The following is a 22,680-nucleotide window of genomic DNA, read 5'->3' on the forward strand; positions in this document are numbered from 1 at the left end:
TTTTATTCCAGAAGCATATATACTAGGCTTTCAGTTCTACAGTGTTGGTCACCTCCTGGAATTTTAAATTTTATTTTAGAAAGATCTGTTTAGAAACAGACTAGAGTCAGTGCAGTGCTGTAGGAAACCTAAGAAGAAAAGGAAACATTAATTTTACAGCAATACTTAGAATATGTGCTGAACATAGTATTGTCTGAAGGCGGCGTGATTTAATTTTAAATTATGAAATACTAATCTAGGTAAATAGTCTTTAAATACACAAAAAGTGCTTTTCCACTTTATTGTTTCTTCTGAGGTATAATTCTTTGTATTTTCAATTTCTAAAAAAATATAGTAAAAAAGTGAGAAATGTGGGGTATGTGAAGAGGTGTGCAGTTGTTTTTCTGGCTGTTCAGTGGTCACAAAATCAGGAAAAATATTAAACACAAACTCGAGGTGTTAATACATTTCAGTTCATCCTCTAGTTATTTGGATGTTGTTTTCTGTTTGCTTGGATCCTTCCTTCAACTTTTGTGTGTGTTTTTGTCCAAGTTTGGTTCAAAGTGAAGCATCATACAAGAGATCCTAAACAGCAACTTGACAAAAAGAAACTGGTGGCTTTTTGGTTAGAACATTATGCCAAGAGAGATCATGGAAAGCCCTTGACAGTGGTATTTGACATGGCTGAAACTGGAATCAGTCACATAGTAAGTATTGTTACTGTCTATTCTTGATTGCTTTTGGAATTATTTAACCTGTGTTACAAGAAAAAAGGAAGTCACCATGCAGTCATTGACACATAAATGACTTAACAGTCATTGAGATAAATAGAGCTTTTTCCCATGACACAAGCAGTTTCCAAAATTTTTTTTACATATTAAATTTTGTCTTCTGCAACATGCTGAAAACTTGCTTTTAGTTTAGTGGCTGAGCTAGTTTACATTGCAAGGTTGAGATCTTGCCTATCAGTACATACTTATTAAATTAAATTTAATAACTAAAATTAGTAAATTTAGTTATTAAATTTAATAACTGAAATTCTCACAGGCTGTCTCTAGGTTAAAAAATAAAATGTATTTCTATAGAATAATTACATTTTTCTTACAGAGTGCCATACTGTCCTGTTATTACAGGAATGGCTGAAATTTGTGTCTTTGTGCTTTTTTTGTCTGGTGGTAGGTGGTATAGTAAGAATTAATGTAAGCAAAAAAAACCCCATCCCCAAACACAGTTCCAGAAGGTTGTCTATATCTGGCATAGGCAAGATTAATAATGTTGCATTGGGACCTTGCAGCTGTGCAGTACAGGGCCACCAGCTTATGGGGAGGTAATTTGACAAATAAATGTGGTGTGATTCTGTTTTGCAAGCTTGGTGCTCTTGCCTGTACAGTGAGAGCTGTCTGTTCATGCTCCTAAAGATAATACTGGAATCAAAGTTTTACTTAGCAGAGTAAAGGACTGTAATAATTTCCTTGATGTGAAAGACTGACTTGATTTGGGTTTTATGGATTATATCCTGAAGCAGCGTACTTCTTTGAGACTCCCAGAGATAAAATCTCAGCAAGTGCTGTCTGTAACTGTCCCATTGTACAGTCTTGCTTTGTAGTTAGTATGTTTATCACAGAACAGGAATATTTTTAATGGCTGTTTGTAGCCATGTGGAGTGATTGATGAATCTATCCTAACAGAAAAAGAACTTGAATCTCTGAGTTCTCTTCCAGAGCTTTCCTCATTTGTTTGTTCTGTTGCTATGGACATCTACTATATCACTTTTATCACTAGTATGCAGGAGATAATTCTGATAGCTCGTGGCTTGTTGCACCAGTTCAGGTAACTAAAATAGATGCAGTTATTGAATAGTCTGTAAATCTGCACTTCTAATTGCAGACTTTCATCAAAATAATGGATCTATCCCTCTGCTATCTGATAGTGCTGCTTTTGGATAGGCAGCAGAATAGAGGGCAGCATCTTGATTAATGGAGATTCTAATCATTCTAATCTATCATTGTGTTTGTTCTGTTAAATGAAAGATATTGCATTTTGTACAAGCAATAGACAGTTGAGATAAATGCTTCTATTAGAGGCCGCCTTCTGCCTGTAAAGATGTCAAGTTAGTTTCTAGTTACTGAAGCCCCTTTAAAAGCTTTCAGGTTGTGAGTGGTCCCTTTACACAGTGTTATTTTTTGGGGGCTTTTTTTCACTCTGTCCAAAAAAGTTTTGGTAGTGTGTTTACATCACCCTAGGAGCTCCTTCCCCATTGTTACTGTTATGACAGGCTTTGGATCCTCAGCCAGAAACACTCTGTACTGTTTCTGAAAGTAGTAGTAGCAGTCATTTCTGTTTAAAGGACTGGGAAAAGTACTCATGGCAAGCTTTCCACCTGAGTACCTTATTGTGGCAAGGTATCTCTTACTTTATTTCTATACCTGTTTCATAAAAACCCTTCCTTGCTGTGTAATGCAATTCCATTATACCCGGATTTTGCAAAGGAGACTGACTGTATTATTTCTGTACAGTTGCTCATTGGATAGAAGCATCCTGAAAATGGGTGGTATAGAAGCAGCTCTTTTGAGCACTGTCTCTGCCCACAGTTTCTCTGCATGCCACCAACTAATAGTAAACCTAAAAATTCTCCTCAAAGGAAACCTGTTTTTTTCCTTTGAAAGTATAATACTGAGTGCAGTGGTATATTGAACAGTATGTAGGATAATTAGTGAAGGGAAATTTCATTATATTGAGTATTCTTCCATCTGTCAAGCTTCTCTAGTGCTAAAGGTTTCTTTTTCTTGTATCTTTCCTGCACATCTTAAGCCTGTTAATGCTCAGCATAGTTTAGATATCTTAGTTATTGCAGTGATCAGAGGTCTATTGACTTCTTTCTGTAATTGTAAGGGGAAATATGACCCCAATCCTGCAGCAGTTTAATGGAGGAAAAAGCCTTGCATTGTGTTTTGAGGATATTTGTAGTGTATGTAAAATTTGATCATAGTTGACTACAAAATATCTATCTTGTGCTTTATATTAAATGCCTTAACTAAACCTGTACTTTTTAATGTTTTGGCTTGCTTTGCATTTATGCTGTGATTTTTTAAATTTAATTTTATTTTTTATGTAGGACTTGGATTTTGTCCGGTTTATTGTCAACTGTTTTACAGATTATTACCCAAACTTCCTCAGTAAGTATTGTTTATTAAGCATTAAGCATTGTAGAGTGGTGTAACAAGAGCATTTCATACTATGATAGAAGATGGGGAAGATAAGGAGTTTTTTCAGGTGCTTTCTGTGGTAACTTCATGAAACATTAATGTTACAGTGTTAGGATATTCGTGTCCTGAAATCAGTACAACTTTGTTTTGTGAATAAACTTTACTTTCATCAAAAATCAACTGTCTTTTTGTGAAGTAATAATGTTTATTACTAAGTAATAGTTCTTAATATGTTTATACTTAGTAAGAACTATTGTAAGCTCATAATAGAATTGACCTGTTTTATTTTGCTTGTTGCTTGTGTAGAAGCTTTACAAACTTTGATAGTTTGTATCCTTTAGGAGTCTTGAGTGGTCAAAGAATGAAAAGAATGGCTCTAGAAATTTATGGGGAGCAATGGTTTATTCTGAAAATTATTTATTATGATTTTTGTGTGCGCACTTAGAAAACTCTGCGTACTTGCCTGCTAGATTTTTGATGCATAGGCAAACACTACATAGTTTATGCTAGCTCATCTTAAATATGTTGTAAATTTTAGGTGAAAATGGCTGTGAATGTTGAACTTCCATACAGCAACTGCTTAAACTCTGAATATTAAATTTTGGCTTGCAGATCAAAGTTCAAAGCTTTGATCAAATATCAAACTTAAAGGCAAGAGCAACATTGTTTTTGACATTCAAGAGGAAAAAAAATCAGGACACTTAAGTGTTTTCTAACCTCTATGGTTAAATAAAGAATATTTGGAAAAAATAGATATAAAGACTTATTTGTTTCTTTGTGAAGTAAGGGGTGCTGAATATACTTCTTAAACTTTCTTTTTTTCAGTTGCTGGTTTTCTAGGTCAGGTTGAGATCTTGCCTTTCTTTGTTTTATTTGTGAGATGAGTATTAGTAACAAAATGTCAGAAAAGTAACATCCCAGGAAGTACATAAACAATGTATAACTTGGAATTTTATTGCCTGTTTTCCAAGCAAACAACTCATGTTTCTAAATAGCAATTAGTTTGTACAAAATTGGTTTTACAGGGAGGTGATCATGAAGGTTTGTGAAGTGAATATTTACTTTTTACATGAATGTTATTGCTGTATTTGTTCTTAAATAGGGAAATACCTAGCACTTGGTATTCAGATTTTTGTTTTTCTTTTCAGCAAAGATAGTAATATTTGAAATGCCATGGATAATGAATGGTAAGTTGGGTTTTTTTGTTGGTTTTTTTTTCTTTTCAGATTGTGATAACTTTTAAAAGTTAGCATAAATAAGAAGCATTTTTCTACTCTGTGTAGATACAGATGAATAATGGAGTTTGTTAGACATGCATCTTTAAATCTGTCAGTTTAAAAGTTGCATACTTTCCATTTTTCCTTCTATCATTGTATTTTGGATCATACTTTACATTAAGTCTCTATTCATCCTATTGTTTCCAAATGTTAGGAGACCTTGATAAATAATCTATCCTTGAATGCTACTAACTAGAATCCTTTCAGGAATCCTCTCATTAGCAGTGATGGTGACTAATAACCAGCTCAAGACTAGAATGCACAGTTTAGGATAGATGCCTCACACTTGGTGCTGATGTGGTTACATTTGTTCTGATATGGATACTTTAATAATTAGCTGTAACTATAATATATAGGATCAATATGCCATTCCTCTGTTGTTGCCATATGAATACATATTTTTATGTTGGCTTTATATTTTGCTGCATATTCATGTTTTACTGTCACTGAAATAAGTGATCTTTGTAAATGCTTCATAAATCTAAACAAAAATCCTTTAAATCAGCCAACCATTTCAGCAAGGAAGAGTGTATACATCTTTCCCAACCTCCCTCACTCAGATTTGGAAACACAGTTGGTTTTACCTGCTCGGTACTTCAAGGGCTAAATTCTAAGACAAGAGTTGTCAGTTATTCAATCAAAGATATTCCTTCCATTTTCTCTGTAAATAATACCTTTTTTCCCTTGCATTGCTCATTCCAATTATAATAGATACTTTCAGAGCAGGTTCTGCAATATCTTGAGGGATGTAACTCACTTGTGCTATGTAAGATCTACCAATACACTGAAAAAAACCTACAAAAACAAAATAACAAAACTGCTATCCTGTTAACTCATGTATACCTTTTGTTTTGTTTGGTGTTTTGTTTTTTAAAGCTGCTTTTAAAATCGTGAAGGGTTGGCTTGGCCCAGATGCAATAAGCATGTTAAAGTTCACAAACAAAAATGACGTGCAGGAATACATCAGTGGAGAGTACCTGCCACCTCACATGGGTGGAACTGTAAGTATGAAATGTCATGTTTCTGTTGTGATAGACTGAGACACCTGTATTCCATATGTGGGATTGAGGGTTGGCTCTTCACAGATGGGAGATTTCTTGAAATTGTTTTGCCAATGATAATTTCAAAATCACAATAATATAAAATAGGTGAACTTAATGAGCATTCAGTATCTACATTCTTAAGTACATTCTTAACTACTGCTACTATTTTTTCTGAATTATTCATCTCCTTATAAGTCACTGAAAACCACTTAGTTTTTCAGGCTTTCAAGAAAAATTATCTAAGTGTCATTGTCACTTGTACTTTTTTTGTTCCCTGGTGAATTAGAGATGGTGTTTGTTCATGAAACAAGTTCTATGGACAGAAAGTAGGTTTCATTGTCCTCTGAGAGTTCTAGTCCTGCTCCAGGGCTATGATTCATTAAAGACAGTTATATTGTAGCTATTTTTCCTTTGCTGTCTCTAGGGCTGCATTTTAAGATATGGCTGTAGATTCTTTTCAAAGAGTATAGTAGAGCTCCAAAGTGGTACAAGCAGCATCAGTTTAACAGAACCAGAATCCAGTTCTAGTGCCATTTAAAGAGTGGAACAGCACAACCATCTTGCACAACACGTTTCACTTTTCACAAGGCTAGTAGTATTGCATAACCTTTAAAATAAATTAGCAGAAAAATTATGCTTTAAAATATTAATAAGCCATTTATGGTAGTAGACTAAGACCACTGCAGGGGACTTACTTTTGATGGTTCTTTTTCCACCTTTTCTTTTCTTTTCTGAAGTACTTTTGGCGTTATGGCAGTAACAACATAGAGAAAAGGAGGGTTGTGTTTCAGCAATAGTAGGGGAGGCCATGTTCCTTTGTATATGAATTCAGGGCAGTGTTTATGTGACCAGGATATAAACTTGTTTGGGGAACATAAATAATGTTACTTTGATTTTCATTTGACTGAGATTAGAGGCCTTTTAAAAATGCATGTGACTCTTGAAGAAAAGATACCCTTTTTCTCTGTGGAAAATTGCTGCCCCAGCTCCCAGTCTCACATAGGAACTTCCTCATCTGGAAGAAAGTGGAAATTACTGCACAGCAGGAAGTGGGCATTGAGGGAAGGGCTGATGATGTCTGAAGTGGCTTCAGTAAGGGATTCCATGTTTTTTAGCAGTGGTTCTGGGCCTGCCTCCTGTGGTATTGTCCTATTGTTGCAATAGTGACAAGTTTTTTTCCTCATTAAAGCTGAGTATCTCCCATCTGCATTTTAGAGTATCTTACCTAATAGTTTATTATGTCTTTAAAGACAAAAACTTTTGGTTTTGCTAAATACCCTACTGAAGCATCTGATGGAACACACAGTTATTTGTAATCCTGCCTTGGGCCTGAAAGGTCTGATTGCTGATTAGTGATTGTTGATCAAGCTGGCTCCATGTTGCCCATCTGGGAGCATTAACAAGTTTCAGAATCTTGGAGGCAGCTTATCCACATCATCTGCCTGGGGTAAAAAGTTGCAGTGGCAGAAATAAAGTAGTAGAATAGTAGTAAACTTGTCTGACAAGAGCTCCAGTGGTTTTAACAATTTCAGCAAAACAGTTTTATCTCTGCATATTAAGAGCCCTGTATTTTGAACCAGCACATGCTTTGTCTAACTACTGAGTTTCACTTGGTGGGTGTTTTGAACTGTTAACCTCAAAACTGTCAGAATTTGGAAGAATTGTTACCAAATACTGAGACTCCAAAATTGGGCTCTGAATCTGTCTTCCCAAGATTTTTTGGGTGTATACAGTAAAGCATGTTCTTTGCATCTCTGATAGCAGGGAGTTTTTCACTGACCAGACAACAGACAAGTTAATGCCCTTTCTCAGAATTTAACTTTTCTTGATGTGATAAACCTTGGCTTCTCTTGAGGCAGCTAGCTAGAGTACAATTCACCATTATTAGTATTGTCAAGCCTGGCTTTTTAAAATGCAGCATCTGACTTGCACAAATTGATTCCTTCCATTTTTCTCTCAAGTGTTTGGTTTTGTTTGTGAGGCAGTTTGTTTTTTTTTTTGCCTCATTCTGATTTTCTCTCTGTCATCTTTGATTTCCACACGTTTAGTTACAGATTTTCATATTCGCCACGAGCCTAATGCCAGTGAAGAGCACAGCATATCTGTGCATCCTTTGCTGTGTCCCCTACCAGGATCCAATTTGGAAGAGCCAAGTCCTGCCAGTGGAGCAGATCATTTGGCAGGTTAATTTGGGGAGATAACTAGATTCCACTGCACTTATGTTCTTTGTATTTCAAAGACTGTTAGACTAGTTCTGGAAGTAACAAAAAAAATCTGTAGAATTAATAGTGTTGAACTTGGAGTCAGTGATTACTTTGCTTAACTAAGGGAAGCCTCTGTTGGAAGCCTCCAACTTCAATGTCTCAATGAAGTTATCTTTAAGCATATTTTAAGTCTGTCTCAAGGTTACTCAAAAGATGAATCAGAAGTTTTCCATAGCTTTAAAATCCTTAGATTGACTGTCAGCCAGCTGTGAAAGAGGAATATTACATGCTTTATTTTAGACAACTCGGCAGCAAAGGTGGCTCCAGAGTACCAAAAGCATTAAAACTAATTATGGAAAATAGAAACTTGGGCTTTGCAAGACTTTGGAATATGAATTTGGTCTATGTTCCATTCAAGTCCTCATCAGTCTGTTGGCTGTGGCTCTTACCATATTGCTAATCCATACATTGCTACACATCACATATGTGGCTTTGAGTTGTTCTTGTCCATAGTGCACAGAGGTCATTTGCTTTATAGCAGATTTGTTTTGGTAGAGCTTGTCAAAATGCCCAGGGCAGATCTAGGAGCAAGCTGATGCTAGCCAGCATGGAAAATAAGGGTTAGGTGCTCAAGAGCCACTTGGTAATATTTTTCATTTAGTAATAAATGTATCCTAACTCAGTGTTTACTGGCTTTCCTATCTATTGTATCACACATTCTGCCAGTTCCAGCTGTTGGAACAGTCCAGTTCTTAAGGCATACACATTTCTGACTGAGCAGAGAGATTTGTCTCTTCAGTAATATTTTTCTGCAAGACTGAAGTACATATTGTGTACACCTTGATACAAGACATGAACACACAGTAGGGTTTTGATTTGTTCTTTTGCCCAGTCTTTCTCTGTCAGAAAATGGATTTAACAAGGATGAATTGATTGAGATTCTCTCTACTGGTGCCAATATTGAACAATGTGTGCAACTGCTGTGCTCTTCATCTGGGTATCTAAATTGATAGCCCACAGGTTTTCTTGGAATTACCTTATATAGGTCCGTGGCCTGAAGTTAAGACATGCCTGAACTTGCATATGACTTCATGGCCACTGTGTGCATGTAATCTTAGAATATATCACTACTGTGATTAAGACACCTCTACAAAAAACTGCCAAAAATAGTAGCATGCATTCTCTAGATCTGCTATAAAAAAGAGGCATAAGTTTATAGAATGGATGTATCAGGCATTGAATAAATATCTTGTTTAGCTGGCTGAGGTTTTCACCCTGTTAGTAGATATACCCATGCCATTGAAACTTAGGCATTGTGACTAGGAAGTGTGGGACTTGGAACAGAATCTCATCAGTGGGACAGCTCAGCTCTTGAAGCTATCAAGCTGCATGGATTAACAAGGCCAAGTAAAGTGTGCAGCAAAATTAATTTCCCTCTATTAAGCTCACTTTGTTACATTCCCTTCATCCTATGCTGGGAGGGAATGACAAGGCTTTGTTGGTTTTGGTAAGGGGAAGCTGGATATTTCTGTCAAATGTGGGATGTCAGTATTCTGTAAGACTATTGTAATATTTCTTGTGGACTGGAGTCTTTTAATAATGATTTAGTCTGTAATTGATACCTAAAGCTTGTCCTTCTGGCCCTTAATAGGATATTGTTTGAGCCAGGGAATACTTGTTTCATTCACCTAGAGGTCTTTGACTGTTGCTACAAAGGAGTAGATGAGATTTAGATCTTGATTAAAGATGAGCAGGAAGTATACTTTTTTGTTTGTGGTTTCTTTGAATGGATCCATCTAAGACTTTTCCTTTTTAATCTTTCTTAATATCACATTATTCCTTCTTTTGAGAAAATGTTCTTGCTTATGGAGAGCTCTCTTGAAACATCTTTTTGTAACTCCCTGCTGAGGGAGGCATCATTTGTGAAGCAAGGCCATTGCTCCATTCTGCCTCACAGGAGTCAAAGCTGTGTTATTTTTCTCCACTGGAAAAGCTGACAGACTATATCAGTTTACTGAATGCTTTAAACTGCTTGAAAATGCAGTAGGAACAGAGATCCCTGTTCAAACACTGCCTCTAATATGAAATGTAATAAAATAATTTGGAGAATGTTAAGAAAATTTCCAGTTGGCAAAATTTGTTTTTTTCTGATCTTCCAATGGAAAAGGTACCTTTATTGTAGAGTCATTGAGAACTTAAGTATTCTGCTGCTGCATTACTCAAATGTCTTAAATATGGTCTTTAAATAGATTTGGCATTCCAAAGATTAGAGGTCTGAATTGCAGAATATGCTAGAGATCCACACACATTATATTAAACTTAAGGGATTATTTGGGCTTGTTTTCAGCTTTATTTCCTTTTTTTAAAGTGGCCATTGTGAAACTAACATGCAAGGAACTAGTGATGTTTTTCATCACTTTTGAAATATTTTCAGAAATATCTGTCATAAGTTTTAAACCACATTTTTGAGAACTAAGGTGAGAACTTCAGCAATTAGACTCTGAATGCTGATCCTTGATGGACCAGCTTCTGTAGTCCTGCTGTGAATATAAATACAAGTTTACTGGCTTTGTTGGATGACTGTATTTATTTGTCTATTGATGATAAAATAGAAATTCTTGGTGTCAGCTTTCTGCAGGGGTGCAACTTGAAATGGATAAATGAAACATAAAAGTAATCTGAAACAAAGACAATATTTCCATTTAAAAAACCCTAGAGAAGGCACTTCTAATCCTTTTGAATAACTCATCTTTTATAAATCCTTATCTTTCAGGATTCTTTCAAGTACAGTTATCCTCCATTGGTTGATGATGATTTTCAAACTCCTTTATGTGAAAATGGGCCCATTACAAGTGAAGATGAGCATGAAAGTAAAGAAGAGATAGATGCAGACACCAAGGAGACTGGGGAGCTGAATGAAGCACAAAACCTTAATCAGAAAAAGGTATCTAAGTGAAGATATAGGCAAGGCTAGCTAGATGGTTACAAAGTGGCACAAGAGGCATATAATTTTGGTTACTTGTCTTTGTGTTGTATGTTTTTAACAGTTTTTCTGTCCTCTAATTTAGCAAAAGATCACAGGAAAGCTAAAAAATTATAATTGCAGTTTCAACCTTGACTCTTGGTCTGTTAAGACAAGTTTCATGCTTCAGAATGCATAAAATGTGCACCAAGTATTTAGTCTGTCTCTTGGAATATAGTGAAATGCACAGCAGAAAGAAAAAGGTTTCTGTGTTTTGATTTTGTTTTCAAAGGTTGTCTTTCTGCTAGGTTTCTTTTTAATCTTGGTATATTTAGTGGTGATCATTTTGAAATAGATCTAGTTTTCTCTGATGCTTAAATCAGTATGTACATGAAAAAATCTTGTTAAATATTTATGCACTATTGGATGTTACTTTGTTTTCTTAAATTATTGATAAAATCTCAACACATAAATTTTTTCATTTATTCTCAGGAGAAATTGTATTCCTACTCCATCAATCATGTTTTGCCACATAATCTTCCTGCAGTGTTGTTTATCCAGAAATAAAGACATTGTTTTGCACAAGTTCATATGAAGTGATATTTAGGAATATGCAGTAATATTAACTGGGGATATTGCTCTTGAAAATAGTAGAAAAAATCTGAAATTCACTACTTTATTACCATAATTAATTTTGGAATATTACTTGCAAAACTTCTGTTTAGTGGAGTAGAATACAGTTTCATTTACTGGTAGAGGTTTTTCAGAATAATTTGAAATGTGCAGCTCACTAAGTAGTCCAGCTGTTATTTGCAACTTGGCCAGCTTTAAAAAAAACCAAAAAAAGATAATTTCACTGACCTTAAGGTCAAAAGGAAGCATTACATAACCATGGTTAGACTCAGTAGCTTGTTTTCATTTGGGCACATTTTGGAAGCTATGATTCTCACATACAGAAACATGGAGAATTTCTGCTCTGTGTGTGAGTTGCCTTTGGTGCTTAATAAGCCTCAGTGTTTGCTGGCTTTTCATTTGCTCGGGTGACTTAGCTTTCTAGTTAAGGTATTTTAGGTTTTTTACTTTTTTTACTCATGAAATACCATAAAGCATATAATTGTTTTTACTTTTATTCAGTGTAACCAAAGTGCTACTCAGTCTTATTCAGTACAGGGAAACATGAGGGATAAACTTGGTTAGTAAGTGCCTGTCCTGTAGGTGCTTTCATTTTTGTGTTCTACCGTAATATTTTTTCTGGTAGCTTTATGTCAAACAAAGCCTAACATATAACTAGTGCAGTGTATTCACACACTAACATTTTTCTACCACTTTTATATAATTATTAAAAAAGTTCCTGTGTGGGATCTTTTTATACAGCCTATTTCATATAAAGTTTTGTATTCCTTTAGTTCCCATACTTCAAACTTGCATGAACTGAGTTCTCTTCATGTCTTTCCTCTGTATTAAGAGTGGAATAAAAAAGGAGACTAAGCAAGCTCTTCAGTCAGCTGATTTGGAATCATGATGTCACTAATGATGATGTCACTAATTTTTTCAGTCTTCTGTACCCCCCCAGCACCTGCCTTGTTTTGCATGTATTTTCCTAATGTTATAGAAGAAAACCCTAAGAACCTAAGATGTACCTGCAGTTTTGAAAGCACCAATTCAATTAGCATTATTTCTTTTATGTTCTGCAATACTTCAGAGTTTCATCTAAGAGCAATGAAGATCTGTTTAGCTACCCTGCAACTCAAAGAAGTGTAGAATTGGTGCTGTGTTTTCTGTTACACTGGTACAGTGATTGTATTGTTTTAATCTGTTTTAATTTGCAATGGGTAAATACCAGTGCTTTATAACCTTTGATGTGCTATAACTTAGTGTGTCTGAAGTTTTCAAAAACAGACTTGACCATCAGGAAAATAGCTGGAAAAAAAAAACCAAAGCAGAGTTTTTGTTTCATACACATTTAATGTGTTATGTAATTTCTATAGTAAAGAATTTTATTCAGTGGACTTCAAGAACCTTCAGGGAATGAATATATGTAAGGCTTGGTCTATAATAGGTAAACTGTTGAAATAAGCCTCATCATATTCTTTGAAATGCCTGCATGATTCTGTAACATGTAATCCAGTTTTCTAGTTAATCATTATAACTATCATTTTTACTCAGATGAATTCTATAGAACAAATTTCCAAATCAGAGGAAACTGACAAAACAGAGGTCAAACCAAAAAATGCAAAGAAAGCATTAACCACTTTTAAAGGACCTTTATTACATATCAGGTAAAAATAATTTTCTTAAATTTTCTTTTTACAATGTGCCTTGGACACTTGAGTACTGAACTAGTTGGTTTTCAAAATAAAGTTTTTTCAGACTGTTAGAGGAAAACAAATTATAATCAACTTTTTAAGATGGATTTTTACAAAGCTCAAAGAGTTTTTCTGGTTTTACAAGTTTTCACTGAAATCTTCTGGTGTCACTAAAGATTGGTATATTTTTTGTACAAATAGGTGTATATTCCATAGAACTGTGCAAGTGTTTTGTTTATAATGAGAAACCATCTGACTAAGTTAAGACCCTATCTGTAATGAGAGCACTGGTTTGACATTGATTTCATTGGCTCAAGAAAAACCAATGTTTTTTCAAGACAGTTTTTACACTCAAATCTTGCTTGAATTCTTCTGGCTTATGATGGTATAAATGTCTACTGTAATAGTTTCCACCAGTTAAACTTGATTAATGGGTCCAATTTATTTTGTGTGGAAAGGGCTCTATAATGACATATCTACCCAGAACATTTTGTCATCCAAGATGCAACATCTTGCAATTATTTTTATCATGAAACTAAAATAAAGAAATCAATTAGCCAATATCATTTTTTCTTTTCACTGCCTTTTAGGTTAAGATGCTTGTTTAGAATTTGATTTAGATGTTAACTTTTATTTTCACTTTCAGTTTGCTATTAGATGAATGAAGAAAATATCTAATTTTTAGGTAATTTCTTAGCTAACTTTTTAAGTGCTGTAATGAATTAGTTTTGGAATGAATTTTAATGACATGCTCATTAGCATAAATATATTTTATATGTGTAAATTTTTCCTTATTTTGAAATGAAAAGCCTCCTCTGTATAGCCTTAGATCCTTGTATGGCAAGACAAAGGCGTAGACTGCAAAACTGTGATTATAAAAGAATGTTGAACATTTTCTGTGACAATCACAAATGCTAGATGTGTATTCCAACCACTTTTTAATTAAAAAAGAAAGGAGCATGAATCATAAGCAGACAAGAAAAAAAAAATCCAAAGAACCAGAAACAACCCCAGAAACTTCCTTTTTTTCTCTTAAAATACTTCAAGCTGTCATTGAATAGAAGTAACTTACATGGACTGCAACACATGGAAGAGTAAAGTTAGTCAAGTATAGAGGTGTTAACACTTGTAGTCGTGCTGTCATGGAAAATAAAATACTGGTGTCTCCATTGTTCTTGCTGTTTGTTTTGTTTCTAAAGTAAAATCCTGAGTGCAGCTGTTGCTCTGGACATTTTACTGAAGGTGATTGAACCAATACTATATAGTGCCATTCATTACCAGTCGTTGGCACCTATCAGAGACCATAAGCTCTGCCACCCTGATTAACTTGCACCCTTGCTCATCTCCCAGCATTGCCCTGTGAAGGGAGCAGCCTGGAGCCAGAGCACACAGCTGAGGCACTGCAGATCTGGCACCAGAAAATCATGGACCATAGCTGGGTCCTTGTGCTCTTTTGTTTCTTGTATTTTTAGTCATGCTTATGACTCAGCTGTCTCCCTCATTTAGACCACAATTGTATTTGCCTTGTATACCTTACAATGAAAGGCTGCCTCTGACTTTCCTCCTCAATAAATGAATTTGTTTGGTCAGACAAAAAGCAGCAGCTTCCTTGTACTGTCTGGCAGAGAAGCAGCTCGTGATGTGTTGTGTTACAAGAATTTCTAGTACAAGCTGGTTATGTCACACACATCAGATTAAGGAAATTCCTGCATCTGTGAAAGTTAAAAAGCTTGGGTGTTTGTTTAAACAATCCACCCTCCTAATAGCTACATGCCACCTACCCCCAGTGCTGTGGAACTTGGTTTCACTGACAAGAGCCACAGAGCAGTGGTCCACAGGCTTTTTTCTTTTCTTATTTTCCTTTGCTCAATGACCGTAATTGGTAGAGCAAGAAAGGCTCTGGCAGAATGTTCCTTCCCTTGATCATGTTTGTAGCTTATTTTGAGGCTGATTATTGTTATCTTGTTTCATTTATGGCTCATCTTGCAATTGCTGTTACACACAGCTGCAGCAGTACAGTCTTAAGTTAGCTAAACTATGTTGTAGCTACACTCCTTCCCTTCCCTAGCGCTCGTTACTTAAATTGACAATTTGGAAATGAAAGAATACTGAGAGGAGGAGGGAACCCATCCATTTTTTGGTTTCTGCCTTATTTGGCACCCTTCCTTATCCCCACCACAAAAGAAGTAGCCTTGTCATGTGACCTGACTAATGCGACATCAGCACCCAACGTCACAGTCACCCCCGGAACCTGCTTCCAGCATGGGCGTTCACGCTCGCCCTGCAGCACCAAGGGCTTTTCTGCTCAGCTCATACCCTGGTTTAAATAGGAGAAGAAGGATTGGTACCATAAAAGGAAGTCTTTTGAGGAGGAGGTCAAACTAATGTGAAATTGGCATTCCAAAAAAGAGGATGTGGGAAAAAAAAATCATATGTTTTGAAAAAGTATATGCAGCTCAGTAGTATGGAGTAGAATGGCAGTTCTTTGTGTGCTCCTCATGTGACATAATGAAAGTTCTTCACTTGCTACTCAAGTTTCCTTTCAACAATTATATGAGCATGCCCTACCTTTTTCCTAATAGTGTTCATTTGAATGCTTATCCAAATTGAGTTGTGTTAGTTTGATGTGGTTTAAAATATCTCATGCATGACTCTCTTAATTGCACAAGAATATTAAAAACAAGCAATAACTTTATTTATGCATGTGGTACCACAAGTATGTGAAGACTGACTCATAAGTACAAGTGGAGTCAGCTGTTGTGATTGAAATGATTGCCAGTTGTGGATATCTGCCTTCTCTTATGTGTGCACTATAACCATGACAAGGATGGATGTTTGAGGTTGAAATTCCTCCCTGTCTGTGACACCTTATACTCCTTAACATGAGCATAAATTAAAGTCAGCGATGCTTTCCCTTACCACACTGCCCAAGATGCAGTAGCTGATTGTGAGTATCTGTTGGCTGTTCCTGCTGTTACAGATGGCAGAAGTCAAGGGCAGTTATCAGCTGAGGCAGCCAGTTCCACTTGTCATGAGTCAACCCTGAGCTTCACTACAAAATTTCTGCTTTTTGTTTTCATAGCTTTTTTTGATGAAAATCTGTTTATGTTGACTGTAGCTGCAGGGTAGAAAGTATTTTATTTTCCTGGAGGTGTGGTCAAGTTTTTTTTCTATGATCTATTGTAAATATAATCTGAAGAAACTAATTATTTTTAAATTTCCTATCAGCCCAGCAGAAGAGCTATATTTTGGATCCAAAGAAACTGGAGAGAAAAAATGTTTGATAGTTCTCACAAATGTCACTAAGAATGTAGTGGCTTTTAAAGTAAGTGTTTTATGTGTGGTCTGGTTTGATAACTGAGTAACTTTCTTGTTTTCTGTCAGGAGGAAGAATACTATTAAATCAGTTTTACAGACAAAATTTTTTATTGTGTAGCAATGTTTGAGGCAGATCAAAGATCTTCTGGCTGAATTTATGCCTAAAATGTACCACCTCAAAGGGGGTAATTAGTATTAGAAATCTTTGGAGCACTGACTAAAAAAGAGCTAAAGTGATGGTTAGTTTTTTAGTGAGAGTAATACTTTTTGAAAAAGAAAGGCTTGAGCATTGAGAAGTCATCTTTTTAGAATTTTTTTTTAAAATACTGGCTGGAAACAAGTTAGTAATAATTCAAAATGATGCAGATCCACCTGCAAATGTCACCATCAAAGGAATTAGTAGTTATATTTGCTTCAGAATGATGGAGTTTACTTGCATCTTTGTGGATTTTTCCCATGCTTTGCATTCTCTGCACATTAAAATATCTTAAAGTTTTCATATTTTCATATTTATTATAACATGTTCTTGTCTGGTTTTAAATATGTATGCAAAAGAAAAATAGCAAATGAAAGAAAACAAAGGATAAATGCAATTGGCAGGGAGGAAAAAGGAATATGCAAGAGTCTTATTATACCTACAAAAAAATGTATTTTAGAGATTTGTCCTAATAGTCAAGCTTTTGGGGATTTAGTTATTACAAAATGAGAGAAATTATGAAGCAATCATAGTTTCTGCATGCACTTACTGTATCCTTCGTATTTCTTGTTTATAGGTCAGAACTACTGCACCAGAAAAATACAGGGTTAAACCCAGTAACAGCAGCTGTGAACCTGGCACATCATTAGATATAATAGTTTCTCTTCATGGTGGTAAGTAAAACTGTAAAATAGATCTTGTAAGAAATCTGGGCAAGTAGCATTAGACATGCTCTAGACACTGATGGCTGTGTGTGCTTGCTGGTGTGTGGGACTGACTGATGCCCATGTCTACTTGACTCTTGTATGAGAATGGTACCATTTGTTAGAAAAACATGGATGTCAGAAAGGATTTGAGTAACTGCCTGTACTGATTTACTGCTCCACTCAGGCATAAGCAGCTGTTGTCTGCAACCCATTTTGTTTCTTGTCTTAAAAAACAAAAAGTCTGAGTGGCACTTGTCTCACTGGTTCATTATTACAGTGGGAATTTATCTGCAGTAAATCAGTTTCCTAAATTGTTGCAAGGACAGGTGAATTTGCTGGAGAATATGTTCTTTACAAAATTTTGGATTGTCTTTGAGCTATTAAGATGAAACTAGTTCTGTTAAAATGAACATATACAATTTTGGGAAAACTGTGATTAGAGTTATTGAGCTTTAGAGAACGATTTCCTAGTTTTTATTTCTAATAAGTCCTGCAATAAGCAAGTTATCATTTTATGGCACTTTTGTGCAAAATACTTCTATCCTCTTTGCAATATTGTTGTTTTATCTAAGCACACTGTTGTTTCTGGTTTTGTTTTTGTTTTTCTTGAGGGCAGGTTTTGCAGCTTCTTTGCAGGATCGTTTCCTTATAATGGCAGCAGAAATGGACCAGTCTTCTGGAGCAGGTGTGCCAGAACTGACTCAGTTTTGGAAAGAAGTCCCTAGGACCAAAGTGATGGAACATAGGTAAGTGTATGGTTTTCTGGTAACAGGGGTTTGAGGGCTTTTAAGCTTTTATTATTTAGCTGATTTATAGCACTTGTGTAATTATAATCCATGAAGATTTCTCTAAATTCACGTGTGTGGTTACTGACCAAAATACATTACTGAGACTTTTGCTCTGTTTTAACTGATTAGATGTGGGTTTAATGTATAAAATGGTATTCTGGATGTGCTCTTCTTTTTTTCTTGTTATTTTCATGCTGATTAAAAGTTAAGTGGAAAAAATATGAATGCATGTGACAATACACATGAACAATAGGTTTTTTAATAAGAATGTGTTTTAGTTTTCTAAAAAGAAACAGTCAAGGAAAGCAGACATAGTAAACACAAAACTATTTTCTCGACAGTATTAAAAATATTCCCTTTCTACTAGGGAAAATCAGAATTTTGTAGAAAATTTCTGTAAAACCTATCACATGTTCACATGTGTATTTTCGATATTTAATGGTGAAAAAAGTCATCTAGAAAAATTGCTAGAAAAATACATTTCCCCATAGACTTTTTAAAATGCACCTGTTGCTCTTCTCTCTCATCCAGTCACATTGGGTGGTATCACTGAATATATCTAGGAAAAGTTCTCTGCAGTTTTGACTGATTTTTGCCTTAGATTGTTCCTGGAGTTTTTCTGTGGGTTTGTGGGGCTGGTTTTTATGGAGCTGCCTTTACCCCCTCATGGCCAAAACTACCATGGAAAAGTATTTTGTGAGTCTTGGTGCCTAAATCTTGTTCTGTGTTTGCTTCACATGCTTATCCCTTACTTCCCTTTTGATTAATTAAGGCCACTCACAATCATGTGAGTGGCCTTGAGCTTCTTTGCATAAGTGGTGCAATTTATTTGGTTTTTTTTTTTTTAAAACAGACCCTGAAACAATAGAGAGAGGTCATTTGATTACAAGTGTGCTGTGTACATTACTTACTCACAAATACAAACCTGACCTTTATTTTTTGGTAAACCTAGACTAAATGTAGTGTAATTATAATTATTGTCTCTTAAATTTAAAAGTGCAGGGACTTTATCCTCTTAAGATGGATTGTTCACTCCTAATTATACAATGTTGCATTAAATTTGTGATTTTTGGTGTGTGTTCTTGTTTCCTTTTTACAGGCTCAGGTGTCATGTCATAGAAAGTAGTAAGCCCTCTTCTCTGACATTAAAAGACAATGCATTTAATATTCCAGCAAAAACTAATGAAGATTTACATATACAGGTAAGAGCATATTCCTTTGTGCTGAATATTCAGAAAAATTATAGAATATGATAGAGATAAAAAGAATTTTTAATGAACCTTTGTGGTATTTTGTGAATTATACTATTTAAATGTCTCAGCAATTGAAGGTAACTACATCAGTTATAGTGATTTAATTTTCTTTAATGATAATGGTTTAATAATCATTACATTTTCAATGCAGTTTGCTTATTCTTCTTGTGTATATAGAGATCTGGCATATTAATGAGCATCAGTAGTATCTTTTGCCTCTGAGTGTAAAGATGTCACCTGCTTGATGCAGGCCTTATTGGTTATCCATAACTTAAGATTTGAAGCTCCTTTAGTGGGAGAGATTACTGAAGTGTGTAGTGATAGAAAAGGTATTGCTGAGAGACCACTGAGAGAAGGCCTTTCCTTTCCTTTCCTTTCCTTTCCTTTCCTTTCCTTTCCTTTCCTTTCCTTTCCTTTCCTTTCCTTTCCTTTCCTTTCCTTTCCTTTCCTTTCCTTTCCTTTCCTTTCCTTTCCTTTCCTTTCCTTTCCTTTCCTTTCCTTTCCTTTCCTTTCCTTTCCTTTCCTTTCCTTTCCTTTCCTTTCCTTTCCTTTCCTTTCCTTTCCTTTCCTTTCCTCTCCTCTCCTCTCCTCTCCTCTCCTCTCCTCTCCTCTCCTCTCCTCTCCTCTCCTCTCCTCTCCTCTCCTCTCCTCTCCTCTCCTCTCCCCTCCTCTCCTCTCCTCTCCTCTCCTCTCCTCTCCTCTCCTCTCCTCTCCTCTCCTCTCCTCTCCTCTCCTCTCCTCTCCTCTCCTCTCCTCTCCTCTCCTCTCCTCTCCTCTCCTCTCCTCTCCTCTCCTCTCCTCTCCTCTCCTTTTTTCTTTCCCTTTTTTTCTTTTTCCTTATTGCCAGAATAGCTCAAAATTGCCAAGTGCTTTCAAGTGCAGTAATTCTGACTTAATGAAACTGTTCTATTTTCAGCTAACTCATTTACTGCAGATTAATAAAAGACTTGAGGAGCAGATGAATCGCTGCCTCTGGTTCCAGCAGCTGTCAGTTGTTTTATCACTGCTATCAGTTACTGTTGCTGCCTTCTGCTTCTACCTGGCCTATGCCCAGAGAAGCTAAAAAGAATTGCTGTGCCCTGGATGTGCTGCTGCCTGTCATGGCTCTTTGGAGTCAAAAAGATTGCAGTGCTGCACTTGGATTCTGGAACTGCCAAAATTGAGGTTTGTGAGCCTACAGCAATGAACAAGGAACAGTTTACTGGGGAAAAAAAAGATGGAAGAAATGAATGACCAGCAAACAAAATTACTGAAATTATTGTCTAAGTTGACACTTACAATAGGGCATGAGGAAGATGTTAAAGCTAGGACCCATTTTCACTGTACAACTCAATAAAAACTACTGAATGGAAGGAGGAAACCAATTACAATGTTATTTAAGACTGTTGTGCTTTTTTTTTTTCTTCTATTCAACTACTTTAAATACAATATTTCATTTCTTTTCATCATATTCATTCTTACATTCTGAATCACTCCCATAGAAGATGCAAGCAGTCAACTTAGTGTATTCCAAGGTTAATCTGTTCATCCAGGAAAATTTACAGAAATTATGTAGTACAGATGGACTTTTTTATATAATCAGTGTATGTACATACACATAAAGGAAGATATTTGTTGTTAGTAATTATTTTGACAATTCAGACTCATTGCTCTTATTGGTTAAATTCCTTATTTTTGTGCTTCTTCGAAATGAAAAGTTATTGTAAACATTTCTTGCCAAGTAACATACACACAAGACAAGACACTATTCTCTTTTTTTTTTTTTGGAAAGAACTTCTATTCAAATTACAGAAGGAGTGTGGGAGCTGACTTCTTTACTGTGATGGCCTGTTATTGGTTCATAAAAAGGCTATTAAATAGTCAGTGTAAGGACTTACTCTGAGCTGTGCAATATGGTTAAATTGCATATGAAATTATGAAAAAAGCAAGTCAAATCAGGAAGATTAAATACACTTGAAGGCAAGATAAAAGTATTATATCTGCCATTTCACAGAAATTGTTGTGGAAATGGTGCATGAAGCTAGAAAGCACTTTGCTAACAAGGATTCTTTGTACTCATTGCTGTAAATATGTACATTAAAATGATGAAAACTTAAAAGGACACTGATGGTATCTTTCATACTTTTAAAATTTTCACTCTTAGGAGATTTAATAGAATTATGTTACTTGAATTAATTTTTGCTGCAGATTGGCTTTGTAACAGATTTATTGGTTTTGTCTGCTGACTTCAATAGATGAGAAGTGATTGTTAAGGAAAAATAAAGGTCATACTCTGCTTCTTTTTGCTTACAGTGTGTTGGTGATGTAGGATTATTTCTAGAAAATAGAAAAGGGCAGTTTAAAATAATAAACAGATTAACTAATAAAGCAAGCAATATGATTACTAAAAAAATGCCATGTACAAAGCAAGGCTGCATAAATGTTTGGTACACAGTCTTCTGTCCTCTCTTAATTTATACAATGGTTTACCACATCTCCTTTTTCTTAATTTTTCACTAATCTAATTTCTGCCTATATTGTTTCTCAGTATTTTGTATTCCTAATGATTTGACAATTAATATTGTTAACTGCTTATAATGAAGCTGTTACTTGGGTTCTTTTTTATGTGCATGCAACTCAAATGCTTTGCTTACAATGAAATGGGTTGTTGTCTTAGTGAGAAAAGTAACAAAGTAATTTGTAACCTTAAGATAACAATAACCATGCTATTGAAATGCCAATTCCTTAATTTGGGTGGATTGAATAGCACTTTACTGTAAAATTGCCAGAAATATATTCTTAGAGTCTTTGCCAATATGAATATTTTAATGTTTTGGTGCTTTCATATATTTTCCGTATTTTATTACTTATTTTATTATTGGTATTTTCTTTGTATGAATCAGATGAACATCTTTTCTATTTTAATATATTTTAGAAAAATACAGTTAAAAAATAAATATGAGGAAATACATAGTCTTGAATGTTTAGTCTTTTAAAAATAGCTGCATCTCCTGATGTTTTTGCTTTCTTGTTAGTCTTCAGATACTTCATGTGGGAGGGGTGAATATGGTGATGAGCCATAGTCTGTTGGGAACAGAAGTTGTGGTGGTGCCTGTCAGACAAATGTGAAATAGGTGACAATGGCTTCTCAAACAGAATGCCTGACATAATTTCATGGACATGATACTGGCATGTCAGTGGTACCATGGCACAAGGGATGCAAGTCCACACAAAGTTACTGTAGGGGTTTTTAACTTGACATGGACAATAGTCAATTTGCATTTTTCTTCTTTGAGGACATCATTCTTTCATTCATCACAGAGTATTTTCCCAGTAGTTTCAAAGCTTTCAAAGTTGTTAGTAGTTTCAGATTTTGTGTGACAGTCCTTGGAAAGGGGTCTCACTGTGGAAGGTTTTGTGCTTAGCACATACTGAAGTTACAGAGTAACATGATTTGATACC

At 35.3% G+C, this 22,680-nt stretch overlaps 1 protein-coding gene across 2 annotated transcripts in view; it reads left to right on the top strand.

Moving 5' to 3' along the window:
- The window catches only part of MOSPD2 (motile sperm domain containing 2), a 33,735-nt gene extending 11,544 nt beyond the window's left edge, over positions 1-22,191 (top strand). For both annotated transcript variants that reach the window (XM_066545387.1, XM_066545388.1), the window contains exons 5-15: positions 532-686; positions 3,095-3,155; positions 4,334-4,372; positions 5,339-5,463; positions 10,483-10,653; positions 12,838-12,950; positions 16,206-16,302; positions 17,069-17,165; positions 17,815-17,944; positions 19,086-19,188; positions 20,156-22,191. In XM_066545387.1, the coding sequence (XP_066401484.1) occupies positions 532-686; positions 3,095-3,155; positions 4,334-4,372; positions 5,339-5,463; positions 10,483-10,653; positions 12,838-12,950; positions 16,206-16,302; positions 17,069-17,165; positions 17,815-17,944; positions 19,086-19,188; positions 20,156-20,302 (1,238 nt within the window). In that variant the 3' untranslated portion in view covers positions 20,303-22,191. The remainder of the gene's footprint in view (positions 1-531; positions 687-3,094; positions 3,156-4,333; positions 4,373-5,338; positions 5,464-10,482; positions 10,654-12,837; positions 12,951-16,205; positions 16,303-17,068; positions 17,166-17,814; positions 17,945-19,085; positions 19,189-20,155) is intronic.
- Positions 22,192-22,680: the final 489 nt, after the last annotated feature.

Source organism: Molothrus aeneus, chromosome 2 (assembly GCF_037042795.1).
Source record: "Molothrus aeneus isolate 106 chromosome 2, BPBGC_Maene_1.0, whole genome shotgun sequence".
In the NCBI taxonomy this organism is placed as follows: Eukaryota; Metazoa; Chordata; class Aves; order Passeriformes; family Icteridae; genus Molothrus; species Molothrus aeneus.